At 37.9% G+C, this 26,017-nt stretch overlaps 1 protein-coding gene and 1 long non-coding RNA gene across 7 annotated transcripts in view; one reads left to right on the forward strand and one right to left on the reverse strand.

The window, feature by feature from the left end:
- LOC146449717 (uncharacterized) lies at window positions 1-22,959 on the forward strand. 5 transcript variants are annotated; one of them, XR_014860659.1, is made up of 8 exons: window positions 1-60; window positions 164-339; window positions 1,041-1,159; window positions 3,646-3,725; window positions 9,434-9,650; window positions 12,042-12,120; window positions 12,440-12,564; window positions 13,858-22,959. It is a non-coding gene; the product is annotated as an uncharacterized LOC146449717 (long non-coding RNA). The 5 variants fall into 5 exon arrangements; XR_014860660.1 differs by having other exon boundaries at window positions 1,045-1,159; XR_014860658.1 differs by lacking the exon at window positions 1,041-1,159.
- LOC146449718 (ras GTPase-activating protein 3-like) overlaps window positions 22,836-26,017 on the reverse strand; it is an 18,860-nt gene continuing 15,678 nt past the window's right edge. The window contains exons 26-27 of one of the 2 annotated variants that reach the window (XR_014860657.1): window positions 25,120-25,892; window positions 22,836-25,086 (exon numbers count right to left, since the gene is read on the reverse strand). Coding sequence is in view for 1 of the 2 variants with exons in the window: in XM_085101668.1 (XP_084957794.1) it covers window positions 25,829-25,892 (64 nt within the window). In the remaining variant the exon portion in view is untranslated. Of the gene's footprint in view, window positions 25,893-26,017 lie in introns of both variants that reach the window. The other variant, XM_085101668.1, reaches the window with a different exon arrangement.

A 26,017-nucleotide genomic window follows, 5' to 3' on the forward strand; every position in this document is an offset into this window, starting at 1 on the left:
CAGCTCTTGTCGAGCGTGTTCACCTTCGGCGCGAAAACTGAAAAAAATTCAGCGAAACAGGTCAGTTTGCACTCTTAAACTTCCTAAAATGCATTTATTGTCTGCTATATACTATTTATATTCACCTTTATTTGATGAACTGGTCATTTTCCCCTGTTTTCAGTTGTCAACAAGTTTCCGAAGCGCTTCGTGCAAATTTGCTCAATGGCCCTCGTTCATCGTCGGTGCGTCGAAAGTTCTGATAGAAAGAGAGCTTAGACTACAACTTTGGCTTCTTCTTTGTATTAAGTGAGAAAGTTGACTGACTTAAAAAGTATCCGGATTGCTGCAATTTGCCAGGTAAGGTTTGCCTTTCTGAGAAAATTTAAATGTATTTTAATTTAAGCTTATTAATGTCCCCGTAATACACAATAATAATAATAATAATAATTATTATTATTATTATTATTATTATTATTATTATTATTATTATGATAATTTATGCATTTATATTGCGCAGGCTTTATGGATATATGCATCAGTCGACACAGCGGCAAAATCAGTTCGCATGCTCCAGAGATTTGTGATTCAAGCGTGAATTGATTACGAATGCTCCACTTCAATCGCCAAATTCACACCTGTTGCCACAATGTTTTTTTGATGAATAAGATATGTGATGGAGGAGGTTCGAAGGAACCTTATCCTGAAGGCGACAACCTTATCTATTTATATTTGGGCTTATCCACGCGAAATGAGAACAAGCAATGGCAATTTTAAAAATGTCACCATTTTGCCGAGTAAGATTGCTCAACGGTGACGAGCATGCGCACTCATTTTGCCGCTGTGTCGCATCGGTCAATTCCAGCTGTAACCATCCCCCCAGGCAATAGTGGGGCATTTTCCCACACTGTCTAACCCGGGGATCAGGCGTTAACCTTCCACCCAATTACCCGGGGGCATTTCACCATCTCACAGTTTCCAACTTACTTTTTTGTCGCTTCTTTCGATGACCAATTCATTGGCAAATACAGTAAGTTTTTTTATTTAATACAGTCATCTAGATAGGACCCAGACTGCATTTTATGTAGGTTATGCCAAAGATCTCCAGAGTGGGTTTCCAAACTGCTTGGCGTGATGGCACATGATCATGGTCTTTGATGTGAAGCGGTGTGAGACGGAGGTAATATACCTGGCTTTAGACTACCGCATAGGCTTAAGGTTACCCGGGACCTTCAGAGGTGTCTTCAGAGGTGTCTCGCGTCCAAGCTATGTAGCGCGTCAGGTTTAACCCTTTCCTGCCCGAGGGAAATGCCGAATTTTCTAAATCGCTAACTATGAACTGGAAGACCACATGTGATATACCATTTAAAAGGTATTTTCTGGGGTGTGCTATAAATCACACCAACAGAGATGGAAGAGGTCACATATTAGAGTGAGAAAAGTCCAAAATGAAAGAAGAAAAACGTTGAAAATTTTCCTATTCGATGTACATACTGGGTATCCCCCTAAACTATAGCTTAATGTACAGCTCTCAGTGCATTGCTTGTTGTAAGATATCAACTGGACCCTTAACGTACAAAGGGAAAAAAATCTGAAAGTTTGAGGGGTGGTAAATCAAGTCTTATATAGGAGGGGGGCATGATTTTATGCCTACAATTTATAGATCTTTCCAAGATCTTTTGGTTGTGCAAATTTCACATAAATTGACCAAATACTGAGCTCATCATTGTGTCTCGTGCCATATGGCACTCTTGGGCGGGAAAGGGTTAAACTGTAGATACCTGAACCCTTATATCAAATTAAAGCTTATAGGGCTGGCTATCCAACTAAACCAAGAATTTTGAAATAAAATGAATTGCCGAAGTTTTAGCGCTGTTTTCTCAAATAAATTTTTTTCACTTGGAGGAGCCACTTCAAAGAGCTAAAACTCAAAGGGAATTTGTTCGTTTGCTTTCAAATTTGGACAGTAGCTAGTTTAACATATAAACAACAAAAACGTGTCTGCGAATTTTTTCTTTCGAAATATTTTTTCTCTGAGAGTGATTTTTATACGATTACTCCACATTTTTTTCATCCTATTTCGAAAATGCTCTATAACTTTTCACTGCGATTGAATATGGCAAAACGCAGACACGTTTTTTTAGCGCTTTGGGTCAGGAAATTGAGGAGCAAATTAAATTAGCAAAAAACAAAATTCACTTAGACTTGTAGCTTTAAAAAGGTGATTCGGACGCTCGCAATTAGAGGTCGTGAAAAATTAGACAATTTATTTTATTTCAAAATTTTTGGTATGGTTTGATAGTCAGCTCTATAAGCTTTAATTTGATATAGGGGTTTAGGTATCTACAGTTTAAACTGGACGCCCTACATCGCTTAAACGCGAGACACCTCTGAAGGTCCCGGGTAACCTTAATGGCGTGTCAAAAAATTACATGGTCTTTTGGAAACTTTCACCTTTCAAACAAACTGTTTTTGTCAAAAAAAATATCCAGGATTTTTCTCCTGGTGTAGGAATTAGAGTGTACAGGCAGTCAGCATAACATTTTCCTGCATCAAGCACTTCAGCGGCTGCTTGCTCTCTCTGTGTATCTTTTGCGTGGGATGTGCCCGGAATGCACCCTGTGATAGGATGTAAATGGGATACTAGAGCTGCAGAATGACCAACTTTTATAATACGGCAAACAAGACCTAGCTGGGACTAAATTTGGCTTGAATTAGCTTAGATTCTGTTGAAAGTAAGACAAAAAACAAAGAAAATAAAGCATTTTTTGAGCCACTTCCCCGGGGCATTTGAACAGCTAGTTTGTCCTGGCTGTGAGGCATTTGTCAGTTTATTTTGAAAGAATCCTAATTCCCAGTGGTTGGCCCAGAAGGGTGGGAGGGAGGAGGGGATGGGCACTGTTGCAATTGACTGATGCGTAATCTTGTCAGGACCTGAACAATCGATGATCGATGAAAATGGATAACAATCAATATCAATTAATTGATTGACATTGGTAGTCGATGAGCAATCAAATGTGTAAGATTTTGTGATTTTCTATTGTCATTAATTATCAGTTTCATCATTAGTTGATGAAAATGGGTCAATTAAACAACATCGATTTTCATCAGTCAACCAACTGCCATCACTTTTCATTTGATGACTACCATTTTAATACATTCAATTTCAGAGACACCAGCTTTCTTATTTGTTACATTATTTTATTGTATCATCAACAACAACGATAACCTTATCTGAAAACAGAATAGACTAAAACAATTTTTCTGAGGAAAATAGAAAAGAAATCCAATAAAAACCTGTAGGAACAGCTATCATCCACATTGTCCATAGGTTATAATACAAATTGTGTGTTCATGATCAGGCACCAAAACATCTCACAAAAACCAATGACTCATATTCACATGACACATGCCCTTGTTTACAATCTTGGTACATCAATATGGTGGCATAGCAACTTAACAGCAATCAAGGATTTGGTCACAAGGGAAACATCATTGAATCCACCAAAACACATGATTGATCTTTATCCAACTTTTGGTAACCTAGTTGAAAACTGCTGTAAAAGAACTACAAGGATCTCTTTCACTCTTATGTTAAGTTGTTTTTGTCACAATTGAATCGCGCAGCTGTTTTTTTACGAACAAACATTTTTCTTCTTCTTGCAGAATGTTCTACACCATTAATCTGTTGTAGAATTGAAGTTCATCAATCCAGATCAATTAAAAAATCAAGAACACAAATTAAGGTGATTGTCTTATTTAATCTATTGTAATGACTCCTTTCTAAGAGACCTTCCTTCTAACTTTTATCTAAAAAGCAATTTTTAGTAAGTTGCTGCAATGTCCAGTGATTAAGATACATGTAAATGGGCATTCTCTGTAGTTGTTCCATGCTTCCTAACCTGCATAGCCAGCATTTCTTTGGGGTTTTGTACATTTGTCACTTTAGGACTGCACGGAAATTGGGATGTGAACAAAAAAACGCGGGGGAGAAGAAAGAGAGGAAATGTTTGCCCGCAAACCCCACAATTTTGAAAAACTGGTTTGCTCATGAATGGGGTTTCTGATTGACATGCATGGTAACGTTGATTGACATCCACAGATCAAAGCGTGTAGTGTCATTTAGTGTGGTAAAAGGAAGGAAGAGTTCTAGGAAGAGATTAACAGAGCTTTAGATTCTCTTGCTGAAGGAGGGTTTAGTTGTAAGCCAGCTTCTGAAAAAAATTTTAATCTCCAAAGTACTGGCAGTGGCAAAAGAACATGCTTGTGCTGCAATAGTTACATTGTATAATTATCAATGAGTCTCATACTGTAGAAACATGGACTGGAAAAAGGTTCATTATGTCGCAAGCGCAAGACAAAAAAGTCTGACTCTCCAACGGGAACTGAACTTTTGTAAGCTAAGCCATTTACTCAGTTTGTACAATTTCCATATTGCATACTGGTATTATTGACGATGTCGAAAGCATCCTGTGTGGTGATAACAAAATAAACTTTCAGAATACCCAGGCCACTTGTAGCACTACAAATCAGCTGCTACCGTGATCCCACAGTCATGAAGTGCACTTTGCCTTAAGTATAAACTCCTTAGTCACACACTTAAACAGTGAAGCATTGTCATTAATTGGCCAGTGTAATATCTGTAGTATTTCCGGTTTACATATATATCTGTGTGGGAAGTCAGTCACAAATCTCATCTGTTGTGAACTCATGCAAATAGGATAGAACAAGTGTGAAGGGAATGCTAACTTGGCAATGAGGATGACTCACGAATTCGACTAGTTCAGTTTAAGAAAATCATTGATTGCTCTACAACCTCGCGCAATGCCGCCTTTCTCCCTAGCAGATTCATTCTTCTACCCTTGGGCAGCGAGCGATGGTCCAAATGGGTCAAGTCATTGGAGTATTTTGTTATAACTTCTGGGATAACAGCTCCCAAGCAGAAAAGCACCGTACTTCTTCACCTTGCTGGTCCAGACGTACAGGATATTTTCAACACGCTCCCCAACAATGGAGACAACTACACTACACTACGGCTCTGACAACACTCACATTTTACTTCGAGCCCAAGAAAAACATGGCATTTGAAAGGCATATTTTCAGTTCTGCTTTCTTCTTCTCAGCAACCAAATGAGATGCTTGATGCCTTTGCTACCTGTTTATGCCAATTGGTAAAAACGACTACAGTGACTACAGTGAAAGGGAGAACGAAATGATCAGGGACCAGGTAGTCGAACCTAAATTGAAGATTTCTGAGAGAAACTGACCTCACCTTACACAACGCTTTGTCCATTGCACAGGCCATTGAGGCTTTGAATCGCAATGCTGCACTTATGGAAACACCCAACACAGCACCGGTTAACTTGTTGTGAATGCACCCTGCTCGTTCAAACAAATTTCAAGTGCCAGCTAGCCCTAAACCTCTTTCAAACTGGGACGCCCTTCGACCACCTTTATCTATGCCCATCTGCTTTTGCTGAGGCTCCCTGAGACACAAAGCTAAGGATCCTTCCTGTCCTGCAAAGAACAAAAGCGGTTTTCACTGTAGAAAAAGGGGACGTTTTCAGCGTGTTTGCAATGGAAAACGTGTATTGCCCGCAAAATGAGAGTGGCATGCAAGAATTTGCCTCGTTGAAAACAAAAGCCACTTACCAGAAGACGCGAATGATGATGAATTCCTCTGTTCTATGAAATGCTTCTGAGCAACATACCGCTCCTGTTAGCATCCTTGGCATAGAAATCCCCATGATGACAACCTTGCTTTCAGCAATTTCCGAAGACAGATCTATGTGTTTACCCTTTTGGTTTGTCGAGCCCTATTACAGTGCAAGGAACATTTGATACACGTGCCATCTGGCGCAACAGTTTTTCTACCTTTGGCTATTTCGTAGTTGTTGAGAATGCAAATACTGGTTCACTGCTCAGGAAGTTCATGGCAATCACCCTCAGTCTGTTGCAAGTGGGGCCAGTGGAACCAGATGCTGTACATTCTGTGGCATACAGCTCCCCTGCAACACGTGCGACACTTCCCAGCTTGCATGTGGAACAGTTGGCCATGCAATACTCGAGTCTTTTTCAAGGGTGTTGGCAGACTGAAAAACTACCAGCTCAAGATTCATACTGACCCAAATGTTACACCAGTAGCACAGCCTCTCCGTCGAACACCTTTTCACATTTGAAAAGATGTTGAAAAGAAATTCTACCAGGTAACAGAACTGGACATCATAGAAGATGTTGAGGGATAAACCCCATGGGTCTCCCCCTTAGTAACGGTTCCTAAAGGTACGTGTCCAACCCTTTAAGAAACCCTACAGGTCATGAATGGTGCAAAAGTATTTTCAAAACTAGACCTTCGATGGGTATACCATCAGATAGAGCTACACCCTGATTCACAAGCACTTACAACTTTCTTGACTCATACCGGCCAGAGAAGTATCAGTTCATAATCCAGGATACCTTGCAGGATATCACTGGCATCCGGAACATCTCCGACAACATTATCATCTTTTGTACAGATCAGGAGTCGCATGATCGAAGCCTAGAGGAGACGTTCAAGCATCTACACAAGAGTGCTCACCTTACAAGGATAAGGATTAGTGTGTTTTTGTCGGTTTCAAAGTGTGAGCAGCCAGTCTGTCCCCAGACGATAAGAAAGTGGAAGCCATACTGGGTGCTCACTCTCCACGGAATGCAGGAGAAGTTAGAAGTTTTCCTGGTCTGGTTATTATTACTGTGCCAGATGTATTCCAGATTTCTCCACCCTATGTGAGCCACTTCGAAAACCAACCCAACAGGAGGTCCCATGGTGTTGAACCACAGAGCATCAAGAAGCCTTTGAAAAACTGAAATACGCCTTGACTAGCGACTGTGTTATGGCACACTATGATGAGACCAAAGATACACAGCTATGTGTAGATGTAAGTCCTGTTGGTCTATGGAGCATGATGGCACCGCCCTGAGCCCAGTAGCCTTGTGAGGTACATGTTGACAGAGGTGGAAAGAATAAACTCCAAAACAGAATGAGAAACATTGACAGCAGTAATGCTCTGCACTGACCACAAACCTTTAGAGGTAATCTACAGCCCAAAGTCCCAACGACCCTCTTGCATAGAACGATGGGCTCTCCGCCTGCAGTCCTACAAATTGGTACACATGCCAGGCAAGACTAACCCAACAGACATCTTGTCAAGACTTCCACTTCAAGATCAACCCAACGGTGAGTGACAGATAGCCGAGGAATACATCAACTACATTGCTTCAATGTAGTCCCCAAGGCCATGTCCCTGGCAGAAGTCATCGCTGTAACCAAAGCCAACCTGTTATTACAGAAGTTGAAAGAATCTTTACTGATTGGTAAATGGCCAAACGTGCCCAAGCTATGCCCTTTCTTCTTGGTACATTTAGAGCTGTCCATTTCCAATGGTCTAATTGATTCTCCATGGAAGGAAAATCATAATTCCTTCCCAGCTATGCCAGCAAACCCTCAAGTTAGCACATGAAGGTCACCAAGAAATAGTTCAAAAAAGTGGTTCCTGCTTGAGAAAGTTTGGTGGCCAGGCATTTATCATGATGTACAGCAGACAATTCAACAATGCCTTTCCTGTCAGTCCATGTCAGCAAAATCAGCTCCTGAGCCCATACGATCATTCCCAATGCCATGAAAACCATAGGAGATAGTTCATATTGACCCCTGTCGCCTGTTTCCTCGAAGAAAAAGTCTACTCGTCCTAGTAGCTCGATGGCTCAGCTCAAGATGGCCAGAAGTATGCCATCCTCCATTCAACCATGGCTGATGCTATCATCAAACAGCTGTTAAGAGGATGCGTGCTTCCCATGACTTGCCATAAACCATTACTGAAGACAACGGCCCACAATTCGTCTTAAAGCCTTTTCCAGACTTCCTTGAGATGTATGACATCCGACCTAGGAATGTTACTTAGTTAGTTGCTTACTTAGTTGCTTCAATCGACACTTGGAGAAAGTTATCCATGCTGCACAGATCGATCACAAACATTGGTACCAAGAAATTTACTCTTTCCTGATGATTTACTGTGCGACATCACAGGTGTCACACCATCGCAATTGATGTTTGGACGTGAGATATGCACGAAAGTGCCGCAGCTTCACAAACCAGGCATGACAAAAGCTTTCATTACAGCCTGATGAAAGGATCTTTCAAGAAAACACTAACAGAAAATGTATGCCGACAGGCAGCGCAAAGCGGTTTTCTCTCCCGTGAAGGGAAGGAATAAAGTCCTCCTTCAGCAGCCACAAAAGGATACGTTTTCAACTTGATACAACCATCAACCTTATACAGTCGTGGCATGCAACGGTCCTAGCATTTTGCTGAAGCATGGAAATGAGCTGCATATATTCAGAAGCATATCCCCTGTTCGAAAGCTGCACAAGGAAAAAACTGTTGTCAACATTCCAGCACTTATAATTTGATGGATCATTTGACATACGCAACAACCCTTTATCAGCTGACACTATACAAATTTTAACAAATTTACTGGCTTAATTTTGCAATTTGAAGAAAATATGTTTAATCTCTTTTCCATACTGATATTAAACTGCTGTGTGGCCCGGGTTCGATTCCTGGAGTTGGTGTCATGTGGGTTGAGTTTATTGTTGTTTTGTCGTCCTTGCTCTGTGTGGTTTTTCCCCTCTCCTCAGAAACCAAATTCCAGTTTAATCTCATAGTATTCTCAGTTACTGAATTACTACTCCATACCAAATACTGGTGATACTCCCACAATCATTGATATATGTGGCTTCTGTTTTGGGGATAAAATTTCAACAGACACAATGCCTAGATGCATAACAAGATGTCATCATGTTTTGTTCTGTCACATTTATTTATTTGAATCAACAAATTAGGCTTGCAGTGTAATGCCTAGATGCCTAGATGCATAACAAGATGTCATCATGTTTTGTTCTGTCACATTTATTTATTTGAATCAACAAATTAGGCTTGCAGTGTAATTTTTTGTCAGTTGTTTTTCGTCAAAATATAAGTGTAAATAAAACTTATTTCAACTCTTAGTTTGCCAAGAATGAGTACATTGACTCTCTCTTGTTGTTGTTGTTGTTTTTTTTATTCTTTTATTGTGCTCCAGAATTAATAGCCTTAAGGTCAGCAACTTGGTGACATTTTGCAAAATAATTATTGTATTGCAGCTTCTATTATTTTCTGATGAATGTCTGAAAAGATAAAAAGGTTAAATGTTATGCTACTCCACCTTGCCTTTGGGCATCATTGGTGGATTTTCATGGTGGGTTAAAGAAGAACCACTAATCCTATTAAAAGAATGGCAAATGGTGTACAGTTGATATAAACCTGATGTAAACAATAACTGGACCTTTTTAAAGAGCTAATTTAAGCAAGATGTTTTAGGTAGTGAGTGTTTAAACAGCTTGAGTCAAGTGGAAACTGTATTTTTTTGTCTGGCAGTGAAAGATGGCTGACTGGATTGACACTTAGAGTGGTTCAGCACTTGAGGAGACAGTGGACAACAGAGAATGGATGATAGTAAAGTGCTTTAGTGGACAGTGGAGAGGCTGGACTGGATGACAACAGAGATGATAAGCTGAATAAAGATTCACAAATGGCACAGGACTTCAATGGGCAGTTGAGAGGCTGGACTAGAGGAAACACCACAAACATCAAGGTTAGTGTAAGGTAGTTCAGATGTTTAGATAACGCACATGGCTTCCTAAAGTTTTGTCAACATTTGCATCAAGGTACATGCTTTTTGTATGATAAATTTGCATTTTTATGGTGCAAATGGAAGTATGTGGCTTCTTATAGTTTTGTTCCTTTCAAAGCTTTTAGATTAATATGGCACATTCAGTAACCCTTCATGTTGTGTAGATGGGTAATCCTAGCTACTGGGTTGTTCTTTTACCCAAGAAAATTTATCAGTGGATACCAGTACTTGTCATTTTCCAGATTACAGAAATACCAGTAAATAATACAAAATCTTTAACCCAGTGCGGGAGGTCTTTGAATGTGGGGTACAACCGGCTCAGGGTTTTCCTCCTAGGAGCAAGTGGACTTATGGGGAGGTTTTTCACCCAACTGTTGTTCCACACAACCGCCGCCGCCCCCCCCCCCCCCCCCCCCCATTCAATTAATTTTTTTGACAAACGGCAACAAGGATTTCAAGCAGTGCCTAGTGTAATATGCTTCCAGTACAACTTGTCTCGCGGGCCCTGTTTTCAGCCATTGTGAGACAAGATGCGCAAAACATAACTCAGTGAGACACCTCCTTCACTCGCGGTAGTTCACCACTGTCTATTCACATGATATTTAAAATTGTTAAAAACTGGAGCATTGTATAATGCAATTCCAGGGATTTGATTTAAGCTTAGCTGCCATGGTATATGAGCCATTATACCATACCCAAGAAATAGCGACCATTAAATTTTCTTAGAGTTGTTCTTGCAAAGTGAAATCAACAAGATCAAGTAATATTTGTGATTGTTTTAAATAAAACAATTATTATTCCACTTGTGCTTGTTGAATATGAAACGATCATAGCCAACTTGGCAGTATGCACCTTGTTGGCTATCTATTATCTCATATCTAACCCAGGCTCCTGGAATAGTTGTCAATTATCTCATTGAATGTTTCGGAAAGTGTGAATTACAAGCACATCCAAAATAATATCATGGGCAGTGTAGTAAAAAATTTTTCCTATCATACAAGTAATCATTTTATTACCAATTTGTCACATTACTGAAAATTTTTTGGACAGTCTTCAAAAAAAAATTTGAGCAGTCTTGAGAAAACTTTGGAAAGTCTTTGGAAATCTTTGGGCATTTTTTACAAACTCTTTTGGTAGTATTTTAGATTTCTTCAAAGAGGAGGAGTATTTTTTCAGTGATATATATTTTTTTTTTTTTTTTTGGAAATTATCTACTATCAGCTATTTGAATTAACACTGTCAGATGTTCACACCTCAAGCTTATGCAACAAGTCAAGTGTCTGTGTTTTATTTTCCACAGAGGTGGGATATGGTAGGCTTGATTTCCAGCCGCTGTTCGGGAAACGAGCTGGACTAGTGAGAGCGGCAGAAATCGAGCCTAGAGATATGGCTGGGTTTGGTATTTTAAATTTACAATGGTAATTGAAGTGAGTGGAGTGCAATTTGGTCTGAAATCATACGCGTGATTTCAAAATCGAACGGGTGCACAGCGCGAGTTTGATTTGAAATCACAAGTATAATTTCAGACCAAAATTGCACAACACAAAGTTCAATTACCACTTTATTACACCTATTTTGAAATCATACAGTTTTATTGTTAATGTTAATCTTTTATTTTTGTGGTATTACATTTCATTTTGATGGGCTAAAAAAAGGATGCGATTTAGAGCAAAAAATAGTGCAATTTAGGAATAAATCACACTGTTGACAGCCAATCAGATTACAAGGATCACCAATGATTTCTAAACGGGTGTAATGAATCACTAAATTACCCACATCACCCTGCAGTCTCATTGCAGGTGTTTTCTGGCAACAGTAATAATTTTTGGTGTTAATTTCACTTCAGTTTAATTATCCTTCATAGTAATCAGTAGTCTGCTTGTGGCTTTATTTGATTCTGATAATATTATTGTGTTTTGAAATTTGTATTAAAAACACTAATTCTCTGTTTCACACTTTGTACTAAATGGTGTAATGTAACCAAAAACTTTATGGAACCTGTAGGGGAATCTACTGGTTTTTATGAAACCACAGAAAACAAAAATAGGGTTTCACAAAATGTTATGCAGACTGTTGATTACTGCCATGTGTTTTATTTACCAGAGAAGTTTCTTGGTGGTACTAAGGTTCTCTGAAAGTGTCTTTTTTAAATCCTTGAATTAATTCAAAAGCTGAGGGATTTTAGTTTTTTTCTGGCTTCAGATTATTAAGGAAGAGTAAGACAACAACTCACCCTTTAATTCTTATTCGTTCCTAGTCTTGTACACCAAAAAATATCTGTTTAAAATAGTTTATTATGGTGCTAATGAGCTTGCTTTCCTAATTAAACATTGAATTCTTATTTCATTTCAGATCTTAAGTGGCACACTCGCAAGTGCAAATCTAGCCAATCTTGTCCCTGCTTGGTTGCGGAAGCTCTGCCTCTGAGAAGGTGTGTTTCTAATGTCCTCTCAGATATTCCATATGTGTGACAAATCCAGGGAAACTTTGTCTGATCCTGTAATTCTTATTCAAGAACTAACTATCACAAGTACTCGTTTTTCCCACACACAATAAAGGAATGGAACTCATTACCTAAAGATATTGCCACTCTGCCAAACTTGGACCTTTCAAACAAGCACTAGTTTCATGACCACTCCCATTTGTGTGTTTTACTTATCTATTTATATTTGTTTACTTGTTTATCTATTTGTAATTTGCATATTGTTAGCCAATTTATTTATTTATTTACTTTTAACGACCCCTCACAGGAATCTTCATTTTTGAAGGAGGTGTGGTTTCTTGGAAGAAAAAGAAGAAGAAGAAGAAAGGGGAAGTTGAACACTTGGAAGATTTGGCCGTTTGTTCTCAAGTGGGGAGGACAGCGTGGAGGAAGGTGAGAATTTGCTTTTCATGTCTTTAGGGTTTCATTCAGTATGTTACAATACCACACCTTTCCAAAACACAATTCGATCCATTAAGTTTCTTGTCTGTAAACAATATACCCGGGAATGTTCCACTGTCGAAGATGTAAAACAAAGGTGCTAAATTATGTGGCTCAAGGAAGGTGGATTGATGGAGGAACCGACAACAGAGGACTGGAGGGCACTGAATTTCATTGGCCTGGATTGACGTAATAGATCAAACACAAGGAAGAGTGTTTCCTCCGATTTCCAAACACCGAGAAGTAGGTTGGAAAAACGAGGCGCAGCTGAGTTTTTTTAACCAACTTCGAGGTGTTTGGAAATAGGAGGAAACACTCTTTCGAGTGTTTGATATAGCTTCTCAAACTATTGATAATTCTTAGAGAAATTCGAAGCAAAAGTTCACAAAATTTTATGATAATTAAGATCACATTTCCAAACCTCCTTCACGGTAGCGATTTCCTTTGTTTTCTCCTCATGAATTATTAATGAGTTTGAGAATGGATTTTCACAAATGACATCAAATTGAGCTGATAGTCACTAAGGGTATCTCTGATCGGTGGTGACTGGTTAAGGTATTCTCTCATTTCAAATAATCAATTATTTGACCCAATTAGAAGTTATATAATTTTCAAACACAAGAAAAAGGTGTTTCATCCATTTTCCTAACATCGAGCAGTGGGTTGAAAAAGCAAGGTGCAGTGTATTTCTTAACCATCTTTGAGGTGTTTGCAAATCCGATGAAACACTGTTTAAGTGTTTTATACAACATCACAACCATCAATAATTCTTGGAGAAATTCAAAGCAAAAGTTCACCAAAGTTTATGTAATATTAAAAACACAAGAAGAGCGTTTCATTGAAATCAGTCGAGGTTAAGTTCTAAATCTGGTTTTCAGAAATCAACCAAAAATGAACGTTTTTGTCAGAGTATTTCGTGTTATTAGCTTTTCAACTCAACATCGTTGCGTTAGAAATCTCGTTGTGTATTATCACCTTCAACCTTAGACACACGGAACAACACTGCCAACAATCTTCAAATGCAATTTGGCTGTGCATATACCAAAGTTTTATAATTAAACCTAGTGTCTGGTGGATTCAATTGCGTCCTTTTTTAGCAGAAAGTAAATAACATCTGACCCAAGAGAAGACTTAATTTTAAATATTTTTGTCGCGGTTCGTGATCTACCTTGTAGATTGAACCGAACAAAACAAAGTTGTGACGAAAATTTAACTTTCTAATTGCAAATTTTGCTTATTTTTCAGGACGCTTTGAAGGTGACAAGCTTTGACAGCACAAGCATTGGAAGGAGAGCAAGTCAAGCACTTTTTAGTCAAGGTAGAACATAGTTATTAAGTAGTTTCCAAAAGCCAACTAAGATCGTATTTTATTTCCTTCGGTGAATTTTTTTGCAAACACGAAGGCGCACTACATCAAAGGGCCTCGATTAGCATTTAGGATTTCACGTGAATCGTTTTATTGTTGCAAGCCAAATTGTTTATAAATTTCCAAACAGAAGGCAGAGACATAGTTTACAGTTTTTGTCGGGTTTAAAAGCAAATTTGTTTTCAAATTCAAATTTGTTTTCAAATTCATTTGTACAGTGACTTGATATGTAGAAGACAATTTCATGCCAAACAGGCCTTGAGCAGAACTCTGCATGTCAGTGACAACTGGATTCGAAAATTGCTCGCAGTTGTAGGCCACTTGAACTCATTTTGATTTCAAATTTTACTCTGCAGTCGTGTTTGATGAAGGAAATCGTGACAAGTTGTACTCATAGGTGATTTTATTCAGTTAATCCACTCTTCTATTTACAACTAGAACATTTTCAAGTGCAGTTTCAAAATGAAGTTTTCGAGTAAATCATCGCCAATATATTTTGACTTGCTTGTGATAACAAACAAACCAAAACAGATTTTTCATGGAAAGCCCTAGTCTGTAGTGCGTCTTCGTCTTCAAGTTGCATTTAGGAAGTTTACAAAACTAAAAGTTTCCTGTGAATCAATTGTAAATATTGTTTGGCAAAATTAACTAGTCTTGGCTTGGAAATTTTCAGCAAAGTTTAAGATGCCACAAGCGTTCATGATTTAATCAAATTTGATGGACTAACGCGTGCTCTAAATTGATATTTGGCAACTCGATTAAATATTTTGATTTTTTGGCTCTCGTTTGTTGTTGTTAACAGCTGTTCAATTTTGTTAAATTTTCCCGCCAAAAGACTTAGAAAAATACGGGCGCTTAAAATACGCATGCGCCGTTTTTTTTTTTTTTTTTCATTTTTTCCCTCTTGTTAACATCTGTTTGAAAATTTTAAATTTTCCCGCCAAAAGACTTAGAAAAAATACGGGCGCCCAAAATACGCATGCGCCGTTTTTTTTTTTAATTTTTCAAAGCTTAATTTAACATTCGCATTCTATTATTATTTTGCTATTCATTATAAGTAATCTTAATAATAATTATTTGATTACAACAATAAAAGTTCAAACAATCATTTCAGTTTCATTGTGTTCTTTATTTTCTTTTTCTTACAATAAATGTTTTTAATTAATTAAGTAAAAATCATTTAATTAATTAAAAGGTGTGACAAAATTTTTCTTCCTATATATACTAAGTCTTTTGGCGGGAAAATTTGGTAAAATTTGCACAGCGTTTCCCCTGGCAACAACTTAGGCAAAAAAATTAACGGGGAACTCTTAAAATTTTTCGCTCACAAAAAATTTCAAAGAGTTACCTTACAAATTTTGACCCGCCAAAAAACTTAACTATCTCGCAATGAAACTTAAAAATTGTGTGCAATTTTGGTTTTAGTGATGTTTCATTTGCGAGATGGTTAAGCTTTAACAATCTAAGTTAAGCGACATGGCAATTCAACGCAAAATTTTGCAACAGGAAAAAACGTTTTTGGATTTTTACGAAATACGCTTTGCTTTTAGACAGTTTTTGAATGTTTTGTTAAAACAAAAATGAATTCAATGTCTTTTTCTCCAAACTGTTGCAAAATTGTAACTTGCCATGTCGCTTTTTATGACCTTGTTCAACCAACAGAATGGCCGGTTATATACTAGAGGACGCATTATTCATCTGGACGAACTTGGCAAACATTTGTTGTTTATCTGGTTAAGAGTCTCTAGTATAAAGACGGACACATGAGGTATTATGCGTCCAGATGAACTATCTTCCGTTGTTCGTCTTACGCACAACGGAAGATAGTTCGTCCTGGCGCAGAATACATCTTGTGTCCGTCTTTATACTAGAGACGAATAACCAGACGAACAAGAAATGTTTTCCCAAGTTAGTCCAGACGGATAATGCGTCCTCAAGTATAAAAACGGCCATTACTCCACTAAAGTATACAGTGTTACACAGGTCAAGACAATGAAAGTGAAAAGCGTCTACAAACGATACAATCAATTGCGTTTTTTTAAACTAAATTTGAAAAGCTATTCTGGTTTGCGAGTAGCAAAACAATTCGTCCTAATATTTTTATTCTTTTTCTCTATTTTTGGTGATCAATAAAAACAATATTCATTGGTAATCGCTAAATTCATTCCTATTCCAGTTCAAACCCTTTTTGGTCAAAATATTAAAAATGATATTTGTTTTTGCAATCTCTATAATTTTCACTTATCGAGAAAATTGATACGTTGCTTGTAAGTTTGATGGTCAATTCGTTGCTCTGAAATTTCAGCGATCAATTAAAAGAATTTGTTCATTGCTAAATAAATTCTGCTGTATTAGTCAAATTTCAATACAGTTGCTCCAAATTGATTCTTTATTTCATTTGAGGGCAATTCCTGTTTGGCGTCGTTTTTTCTATCGTTTCGTTTCTTTTCCAATCCTTATGGAAAATTAATTTGAGCTTTCACTCGTTTCCCTTGTCCAGTGTAACACTGATACAGTTAAACAAGGTCCTAAACATCAAGTACATTACTAGTTAAACTAATGTCTGGTTGAGATAATGCAAACAATTCAAACCTGAAAGTAACAACTTGACGGTGAGAGGACTAACGCGTGCGCGCCAACGCAACTAATCAAGTTCACACATATTTTGTTCAAGATAGAAAAGTGTTTATGCATTCAAAATTTGTTGTTCATTTCGTAGACTCAGCAATCTCGATCTTTTGAACATCAAGATGAACTTAGTATGCAGCCGAAACGTTCATTTTTTTATTGTGAAAAGTTGCCATTTCACCCACATAATTTCTCGTTTTGTTTGAAGTTATTTTTAATTTGGTATTTGTTTTACTTCGAAGTGCGAATTCCAGCAGACGATAATTATAAAAAAAACCCGGAAAAATTGGTTGCAATATCAACCGATATTCCAATGAACAACTTGTGTACGAATTCACAAAAACGTTTTAGCAAAAAAAAAATACAAATTTCACTACGCTACCAGAACATCGCTGGTATGAACTCAATTTCATATTTTTAAAACATTTCTGGAGTAGAATCTCGTGCCACTTTCCTTCAAATAATATTTTGGCATTTCAAATCTTCCGTGAATAAAAGCAGCGAATATTCAAATGAATGAAAACACTAGATGCCTTTGAAAATTGACTTGTTAATTAATCAGTAGCAAATTTTGACTGCCCCAGAGGAATTTATGCCGAGAAATAAGCGATCGATGTCAACAAAACAAATAAACTTGGCTGAGCAATTAGTTTCTTTTCCGAAAGTTTTCAAGCAAAATCTGCACCTAATATTGCTTTCTCATACGGAGAAGATTCAAAAGAACGTGATCTCGGAAAACTTCAGCTTTCAAAATATTACATTCGCTTGGCCGTACTGAGTTGATCCTTAAATTTCTTTTCCAGTAAATGATTCGAGAAAATAGTTGCGAATGAAGGAATAGCGTGTAATCTGCTAGTGTGACGGTCAATTTTGTTCAAAATTTCGGGGGTTTTTTGTTCATGAGGCCAAGTAATACGAGTGACATTTTCTTGTAACGTATCGCGCAACAAATGTTGAGTTGCAAGTTGCGATTGTTTGTTCCCCGTATGACGACCTCCGCGCGCAACAAATCGTCATGGTGCAAAAAATAGAAACAGCGTCTATGTGCCACATGAAATTTGTTGCGCGCGAAGGTCGTAATACGGGGAATAAACAATCGCAACTTGCAACTCAATATTTATTGCGCGACAAGTTGCAAGAAAATGTCGCTCGTATTACTTGGCCTTTAGCCCTCCTAGCAAATCATAGTACATAAAGGAACAAAATGGAGGACGGAAATAAACACATTTTGAAGAGTTGAACGATTAAAATGCACCTCAAATATAACGAAATTGGCGTTGAAATTGTTTTGAGGAATACAGCACTTTGGTGTAATAGTCGCTTGCGGTCACGTTAACTCTTTTTCTACCTAATTCGATGCTGAAGACGTCTTAAAGCGTTTTTGTCCAGATTACTTCAACCAGACAATAGTATACTCTTGTATAATATGTCGAGAGAACACAAGGGATTAAAGAAGCTTTTCATTGTCCCCTTTTGCCTAAATTTTTTGCTTAGAATAGAAATAGATGATTTGGTAAAATCACTCCAAATCGCTTATTTCAAGCTTTTTGTCTCCCATACGTTCTTTTGTAGAATAATAAATGTAGAAACAAATCTCGAGTGGATTAGCTTTTCTACGGCAATTTGGTAATACAGTTTACCCGTATCTTTGGGTAAGGATTCCCTTTGGAGCCTTATGTTCTCTCGACGTTACAAAGACTTACAAGGTGGAACCGCCAGGCGCCATGTCTAATGGTCTTTTATGATTCATGTGCCATGATTAGAAACCACTAAAAAAAACTGAAGAAATTTTTTAAGTTTTACGTTGCTTTCGTTTTCCCCTTCCCATTAAGCCTCTAAGAAAAGTTGAAGCAAAAGATCGCGCAAAATTCCCGAAGGAAACGACGATATGAACCCGTGATCGCCACCAATCCAAGCAATCCAATTTTTTGAAAGTATAACTAGGCGGTATCTGTATAACTGGCCAAATTGAGAACAGGTTGTAAACCTAATTTAATCTGGTAAGGAAAGAGGGCCCCACACCCTAACTTCTACAGATTTTTTTGACACGAAATGTTCAGTCAGTTCTAGAGTTGTACGTGAATCGTTTTTCACTGGCCGGGAGTGGAACCTTTTACCCAAATTGTTGTTTTTGAAACCAATTTTTTTCCTTTCAATTTTGATATCAAGACTAGACAAATAGAAATATGTGACATTTAGAACTGTTTCTCTAGGTTTTGGGTCATTTTCGAATTCAGTCACTTCTTATCTTTTTGTAGTTCTAATCCTCTTTGATGAATTTCGAGTGGTATTACTAAAATTTTGAACAACCATCCTTTACGTAGCCCATGTTGTCAATGACAGATCCAGATTCTTTTTGTTGTTGTTGTTGTTGTTGTTGTTTTTGAGGCGAAGCACGCTAATTTAAGAGGCCTGAGAGAGGTTGCACCCACCCCCACTCCATAAAAAACGTCATTGTCCTGTTTTGACCGGGTGTGACAGTAATATACATCCGTTTTCGTAGTCATGGTAACTGGCAATTTCACCTTGTAATACACAACTATCGGATAAACAACGTAACTCTGAGCGATCGCTGTAAATACTTGTATAACTTTCGTTGTCAGCCTTGAAATCAGCCAAACAAAATCAGATGAAAAGGTTCACCGCAAGTTCAAGTTCTATTAAATGTAAAATTTACTTGGAATCGTAAATTAAACTGATCAAACTAAAACGTTTTTGAATGTAGAAGGATCGCTCAAAGTTGACGACAAGTTTTCTAAATAAAAATACCTTTTCATGACGATTGCTAGTATATTTGTACAAACGTGACAACCACAACCCACTTTTCAATGGTTTAACAAAAAATTGGCTATGTTTTTGAGCTTCTGTATTTTAGCTGAATTACACGAATATATGACTTAAATTTCCTTCAAAGACTTAACCTCCCCGATCAAATTGCGATCAATAGAAATATAAAATTTGAAAAGCTACCATTCGTTAAAAACTTCATTTAGCTTTTTTCATATACAACAATCGTCAATCGAGATATTTTTAGGTAAAATATCAACGTTATTAGCTTATCTTTAGTCCCGTTTCCTACAGTCCAGTCCTTGCTTCTGTTCTTTTCTTTCTACTGCGTTGCTCTTTCCCTTGATGAATTCCCTTTAAGAAATAAATAAATAAAAATGCATAAGCTCTTGTGAAGTAAATTCAACATATCTTAAGCTAAGGTATGCAGTGAACTTTTCCGCCCAAGCTTTCCTAGACGATTTTCAGTTTGCCTCTAGCGGTAAATCTATGAATTTGACAACTAAATTTTCATGGCAGCTTATAAATTAGCAGAAGTAAAAAATTTTTGGAGTATATTTTAAAGCTTTTAGAACGCCAGAGAAACGAAACGAAGGAAATATTTTATTCGGAACGAAGCCCGTGAAAGGACCAAAGGTGCAGGGTCAAAGCACGTGCTTCTTCGAACAATTTGCATCGGCCAAACTCGCTAGCACATTGAAGAAACCAAAGGCGAAAAAAAAAATAACTTCCTCGCAGCTTATTTCTCTATTTCCTTCTCTTCCTGTAGAATTTTGTTGTGGTAACAAATTGAACTTTCGCGAATACTGATATTATTGCTGTTCGGAAAACACGTCGAATTGAATCTGCTCAAACAGACCAAATTCCAGGACTACTTGCTTACTAAGAGTTCGAACGTTTGAGTATTGAAGTATTCTGAAAATGTGTACTCACCATTTGTTTGTTTAAGCGAAGGCTTCATCCTAAAAAGTCTAAGTTGTTCCTTGCAGTTTAGGACATCGGTTTGCAAGGGCAGAGTTTGTCCTCACACGTCTTCACTCGTCGGCAACTTCGTTGGTTTGACGCGAAACCAAGAAGACGTGAATATGAATTAGATGATGATGAACCAATCAGCAACTGCTAAAAACAACAAAATCGCACGTTTCGACAAGAATGCATAATTTATGATATGCTTATCATGTATGCTAACAAGCTTTCAGATGTAAAAAAAAAAAACGCTTCTGGTCTCGACAAATCAAACCAAAAAACAGCAATAGTAGTCAAGTTTTATTTCTCAGTGGCATATGGTAAATCCATTTATTATATCTCTACTACGCACGGTGTGATTTGTCAATTTTTCGCGCTGTATTTCATTGTACGGCCCGCTAAATTTGAAAAGAGTTTCTTTTCCGCGCGCCCAATTACCTTCAGAGGTAAAATAACTATCTTACTAACATCGTTTTGTCGCTCCGTGCCGTAAGTTACGAATCCTCGTAACAGTGCTAACATGTACAACAATATATATTACCCGAGCTTATACAAAAAATACAGTTCAATTCAAGAATATGAAGAAAACAGTACATAGAAGTCAAAAAATTTCTGAGGCTGAAGGATTGTCCGAAAATTGGCAGGGCAGCAAAGCTTCGAAGACAACTGCGGGCATTATCCTCCGATTTATTGGCAAACCGGAAGAGAGTTTACTTGAACTGAACTTACTTATGTTATAACCGTCTGATTAATTTGCGAAACGCGCGCGCTTTACTGTGGAAAGAACAAAACAGCCAGTGATGGCCACTGGGCTGATTGCAGCCAGATAATGCAAGTTGACTAGTTAAGTTCAGTTTATTAAACTGTGATTGGATTACAACAACTGAGACCTCAAACTCTGACGTTCTTTCTTTGTTTTCTCGTCCAGAACAATGGGTGACTGTTATCCTCTGATTATGTACCACGTGACATGTTTTGTCCAATGAGAGCGCCAACCTCGTTCCCAGGGTGGTCCTCTCTCTGGAACGAGGTTGTGAAAAGGCGCGGAAATTTATTGGCGGGTTATAACACTTTCAGTGCTCACTTGTGATGTTGTTTAAGTTCTGAAATTTCACGAGCCGTATATTTCTGCTGCCCATAAATCGCAAAATACGATTTCGTGTAATGTCGCGAAATCTTCCTCAAACATGACACCTGTTACATTTCCTATTTGCGGATCAAATTTATCGGTCTTAGTTTTCTGAACTATTAAGATTTGCGCGAACGTGATGAATTCTACGGGTAGTTATCTGAATTCTGTTTTTTCATATTTTGCATGTGTCTGTTTGTTTGTGTGCCCAACCTGAACATATAAAATTTCTTTGCTGTTAACTGGCTCATTGCCCCGGGCATTTTCAACTCTAAGGTTATTTTAGGTAGCCAGTACCCTATTATTTGTGTGTAACATTGTAAATGCTTTTTGTAAACTCGGGGGTAAATAAAGTTTGTTGTTGTTGTCCATTGCATTATCACTGTGCTTGTACCCCTCCGACTGTAAAAAAAAAAAAAAGAAAGAAAGAAATGGGGAAGGGGGAGGGGTAGGAAGGGAGGAAGGAAGAAAGGAAGCTTGGTACATTCACAATGGCGGGAGTTGGTGAGTCGTGCTTGAAATGCAGTCCCTCAGACCAGGGACTCGACTTGATACCAATAGCAACTCGTTAGAAATTGACCAAATGAAGCTCGCGAATTAGCTTCGCCATGAATTGTGTCTAAAACGACGTATACATACAAATTAAGACAAATCCATTAGTTGGAGTACATTCGCTGCATTGGAAAGCGACTTATAAACTGGATAAAGTGATCCACTATTAGAACTGACTGGGGCAGGCGTATGAATAATTATTGATTCCTTGTGGTGTATTATAGTATCCCAACCATCCGGGCTACAAAGTCTCATTTCCCATCCATGCTAATCTACAGTTTTTTAAAGATTTAAAAATCCCATCACACGTTGTTTGTCTACACTTGCGTATCCGAAACATTTTCGCCTTGCGATGAATTTTGCGAACGGAACGTTTTTTTTATCCCGTTCTACCCTTTGTTCCATGCTAAAAGGGCGTCGACGGTAGCAAGCGACATCAGCGTTTTCGAAAAGTTCCGTCAACCTCGTTTCCAGGACCCTGGGAACGAGGTTGAAGTTCAGTTTTTCTCCGTCCACAACATACCAGACTAACAGCGATTTAAAACAAGAAACTTTTTGCTAGGAAATTTTCAAAGGTTCCTTCGGTGACGGAAAACGCCGCTTTAGCGTAAGACCATAACAAGTTCCTTTTTTCAAAAATTTCTGGGCAAGTGTGCAAGGCCAGTACTATGGAAACCTAGTGGTCAGTTTACACAAATACTCTCGGGGGGACACTTGCACAAAATATTTACGTACCCTCAGACTACCGGATAATCCTCTTCTTCTCAGTCACTAACGCACAAATATTCCAGAAACTCTCAATAACCATGTTTTATTAATTTTCAAAGCAATCTACTTCTAACGTGCTTCTACCATATATTTCAGTTTTTTTTTACAATACTTTGTTTAAATTAAAAGAACAGCGCAGTCTGAAAAAAAACTAAAGGGGCATTGGAATGGTCAATGTTATATTTAGGGCATGAGATTGAGGTTGGACATTGCAAGAAAGTTTCGGGAGGAGTGTTATAAGCAATAGCTACAATGTTTTTACAGATAGTTAGGTCATGAAACGCTTGTCAGTTGTGGGAACTTGAGGCAGTCGACTGTGTGAAAGGTACGTCTACTGTGAAATAAAACGTAAGTGGGGCGCGAAATTGTTGGACTGTGAAAACTGTGTGGTGAAGCGAAATCTATACGATAATGGAACAATGGCGAAAGCTGGGACAGTACGAGAGCAAGCAGACAACATGCACATGTGTGCCAAATCGCCCACCATGTCAGGCAGAAACTTCAACAACGACGGGGGAACCAGCTGTCGTTGACGCCCAGCTGTCGTTGAGTGAAAATGGGAACGGTTTGAACTCTAAATTCTAACGAAAGGTACTGCATTTGATGCTACACTTAAATAAAACACCCTCTGCTTAGGTCTGACCAGCTGACCTCAATAAATACAAGGGACTCTACAACAGATGCACACTCTTTCAGATACTTTACATCAACATACATGAAGTAATGCTTATATTAAAAAAATAATAAACAGAAACGCATGAAGAATGATAAATCAACATAATGTTAACGTTTGCAAATTCAGTGCGTCTTTCAATTTTACACCGCAAGAGAGAGGGGGAAACTGAGCAAACAAGGGGCATTGCACTTTTGATCAGAACTCAAATCATTCACGTTTTTTACATTGGGCTGGAATACCAAACATCTGAAGCTACCGTCCCCCCCCCCCCCCCAACCCTCCCCCAACACAAGACCCTACGGTGTACCTGAAAAATAATCTAAAAAAACTGTTCAAAAGGATCGCAGGGAATTCTGATACGTTTAAAATTGAAATTGCAGCATGATAGACATCTGCAGTTAAGGTTAAGGTTTAATCCTTTGAACCTATAATGTTTGTGACTTCAAAATGTATGGATTAAATTCTTATGTGCGACCACTCAAATAACAATTTACTGATATTCCAGGAGTCACTTAAGGCCAGTTCAGACGCTGTACCTCTCATCTACTGTACCACGTAGCATGTACTTGTTTGGAAGAGGTGTGACATTAAAGTCGAATTTTTTCAACAAACGCAAAATCACCAGGTTCCTTCATAAAACGACACTGACGGAATGACATCGACCCCTTTTACTACTGTAACAGGTCCGGCACATGAGAGGTCAAGCATGTAAAGCGGGCGTATAACTAATATATTAAGTAACCATACAATAACAATGACAAATGGATGCATTACTGCCAGAGTAAGGCCCATAGCTATTTATATCAAAGTTAATTGGACCTGCCAGTCTGTAGCACATCTTCAATCAAATGTTGGTCTCAAATCAGACGTTACATCAAGAGCCAAACATAACGACTTCATAAAACACCACGCCAAGTTTTAGAACCTACATAGCAGACAACTTCTATGTAAAATTCTTAGAGAATAATTATTGGCCCTAATATTTGCCCGTTGAGTCAAATAACGTAAAATATTGTAAACATTTACTTGTATATATTTTCTATTACTTTATAATACCCACTCGGTAGGTTTTTAACAACTTATCTAAATGCCATTCCCAGAACTTACAGACAACCAAATTAGTTGAACTACATTGATCTAATATTTTTGACTCAAAAGGTTATATTAGCCTCTGACATTATGACTTAAAATAAAGTTTACTGTTCATATTTTGTTTAAGTTTTATTTTTTGCCTAATCTAAACTAGGTTCGTTTACCAGCCGCTGTTCGGGAAATGATCCCACGTTCACCTCCTTCTCAGGGAGGAAAGCTGGACCCAAGGGAGCAGCGGAAATCGAGTCTAAAACTAAACTGAATTGGAAATAAATTGAAGGCATTTAAAAGAACAGCCACAATGTAACAGAAAAAAAAAACAACGGAATGCTTAGTATTAAAAATGCTTGTTGTAAAACTGCACCGTTTTTCAACAGTTACCTCCACCTATCAAGGTAACAATCTAACTTAAAATATACAGCGAATTTCTACATAGTGTCACAAGAAACTCGAATAAATGATATTGCTGTCATCAGTTTTTTACAAAAGCTGGCCAGGGCCAAGAGAAAGCTCTGATTGCAAGCAGGGAAAAATAAATTTAACGGGTTTGTGTTGAACTAAAGTAGACAGAATTACTCAATATTTATAAATTAATCACTGAATATCTTAATATTTTAAAAATAACACATCTTTGTAGCCCACTCCAAAAACAAGATGTCTAAAAGCATGGTCACACAATGCAACACTGTGTATAAATTTTGAAATCAATGTGGCATTATGTGCAACATTTGATGCAACTCCCACTTGAAATGGGCTCAGTGGCACAATCAAATCCTTACACTGACAGTTGAATTGCAGTTTACTGTGTCTAAAACAGAATTTCAACTAAATACAACCAGACATCAGAGGTTACCAGTATTTTCTTGTGAAATCCTGAGTGTCATTTCAAACGAGAGTTCATGAAAACTTGCACAAAATGTTGCACCACGTGCCAATACCTCAAGTCTATCAAATTCACTTATTTGAAAATTGCTGTGCAACAAATAAAATCCAACTGCTTGGTAGTGACCCTACAGTTGTATGACCATTTCATTTCACAAGCTTGACATTATGTTCCCTTCTATTCAGTGTTAATATTTATTACAGACTTATCTCATGCTTGTTATTGGAATGGGTTATAAACTAAATTATACAAAAGCAAGTGTCCCTCTTAACTTCTACTCTAACAAAAATAATCTTATTAATAATTACAGTTAACAAAACTTGCGGCACCCCTAAATACAACATTATGTACATACAGAGAAGAAGAGGACTACTGTAGGATCAAACGTCTAAATGGATCTGGAGATTCTTGGGTGGGTCCCCATGGACATTTTCTGCAAGACAAGTGTAATACCTCTTATTAAGGCACAGTAAAGAAACACCTCTTAAAAGCAGAACCCTCGTATTAGACCATTAGCACACATCTCTCACCTGCCATAAGGTAACCCACTCACCCCCC

The sequence above is a fragment of the Pavona decussata genome, unplaced genomic scaffold, assembly GCF_977016875.1.
Source record: "Pavona decussata unplaced genomic scaffold, jaPavDecu1.1 SCAFFOLD_602, whole genome shotgun sequence".
In the NCBI taxonomy this organism is placed as follows: Eukaryota; Metazoa; Cnidaria; class Anthozoa; order Scleractinia; family Agariciidae; genus Pavona; species Pavona decussata.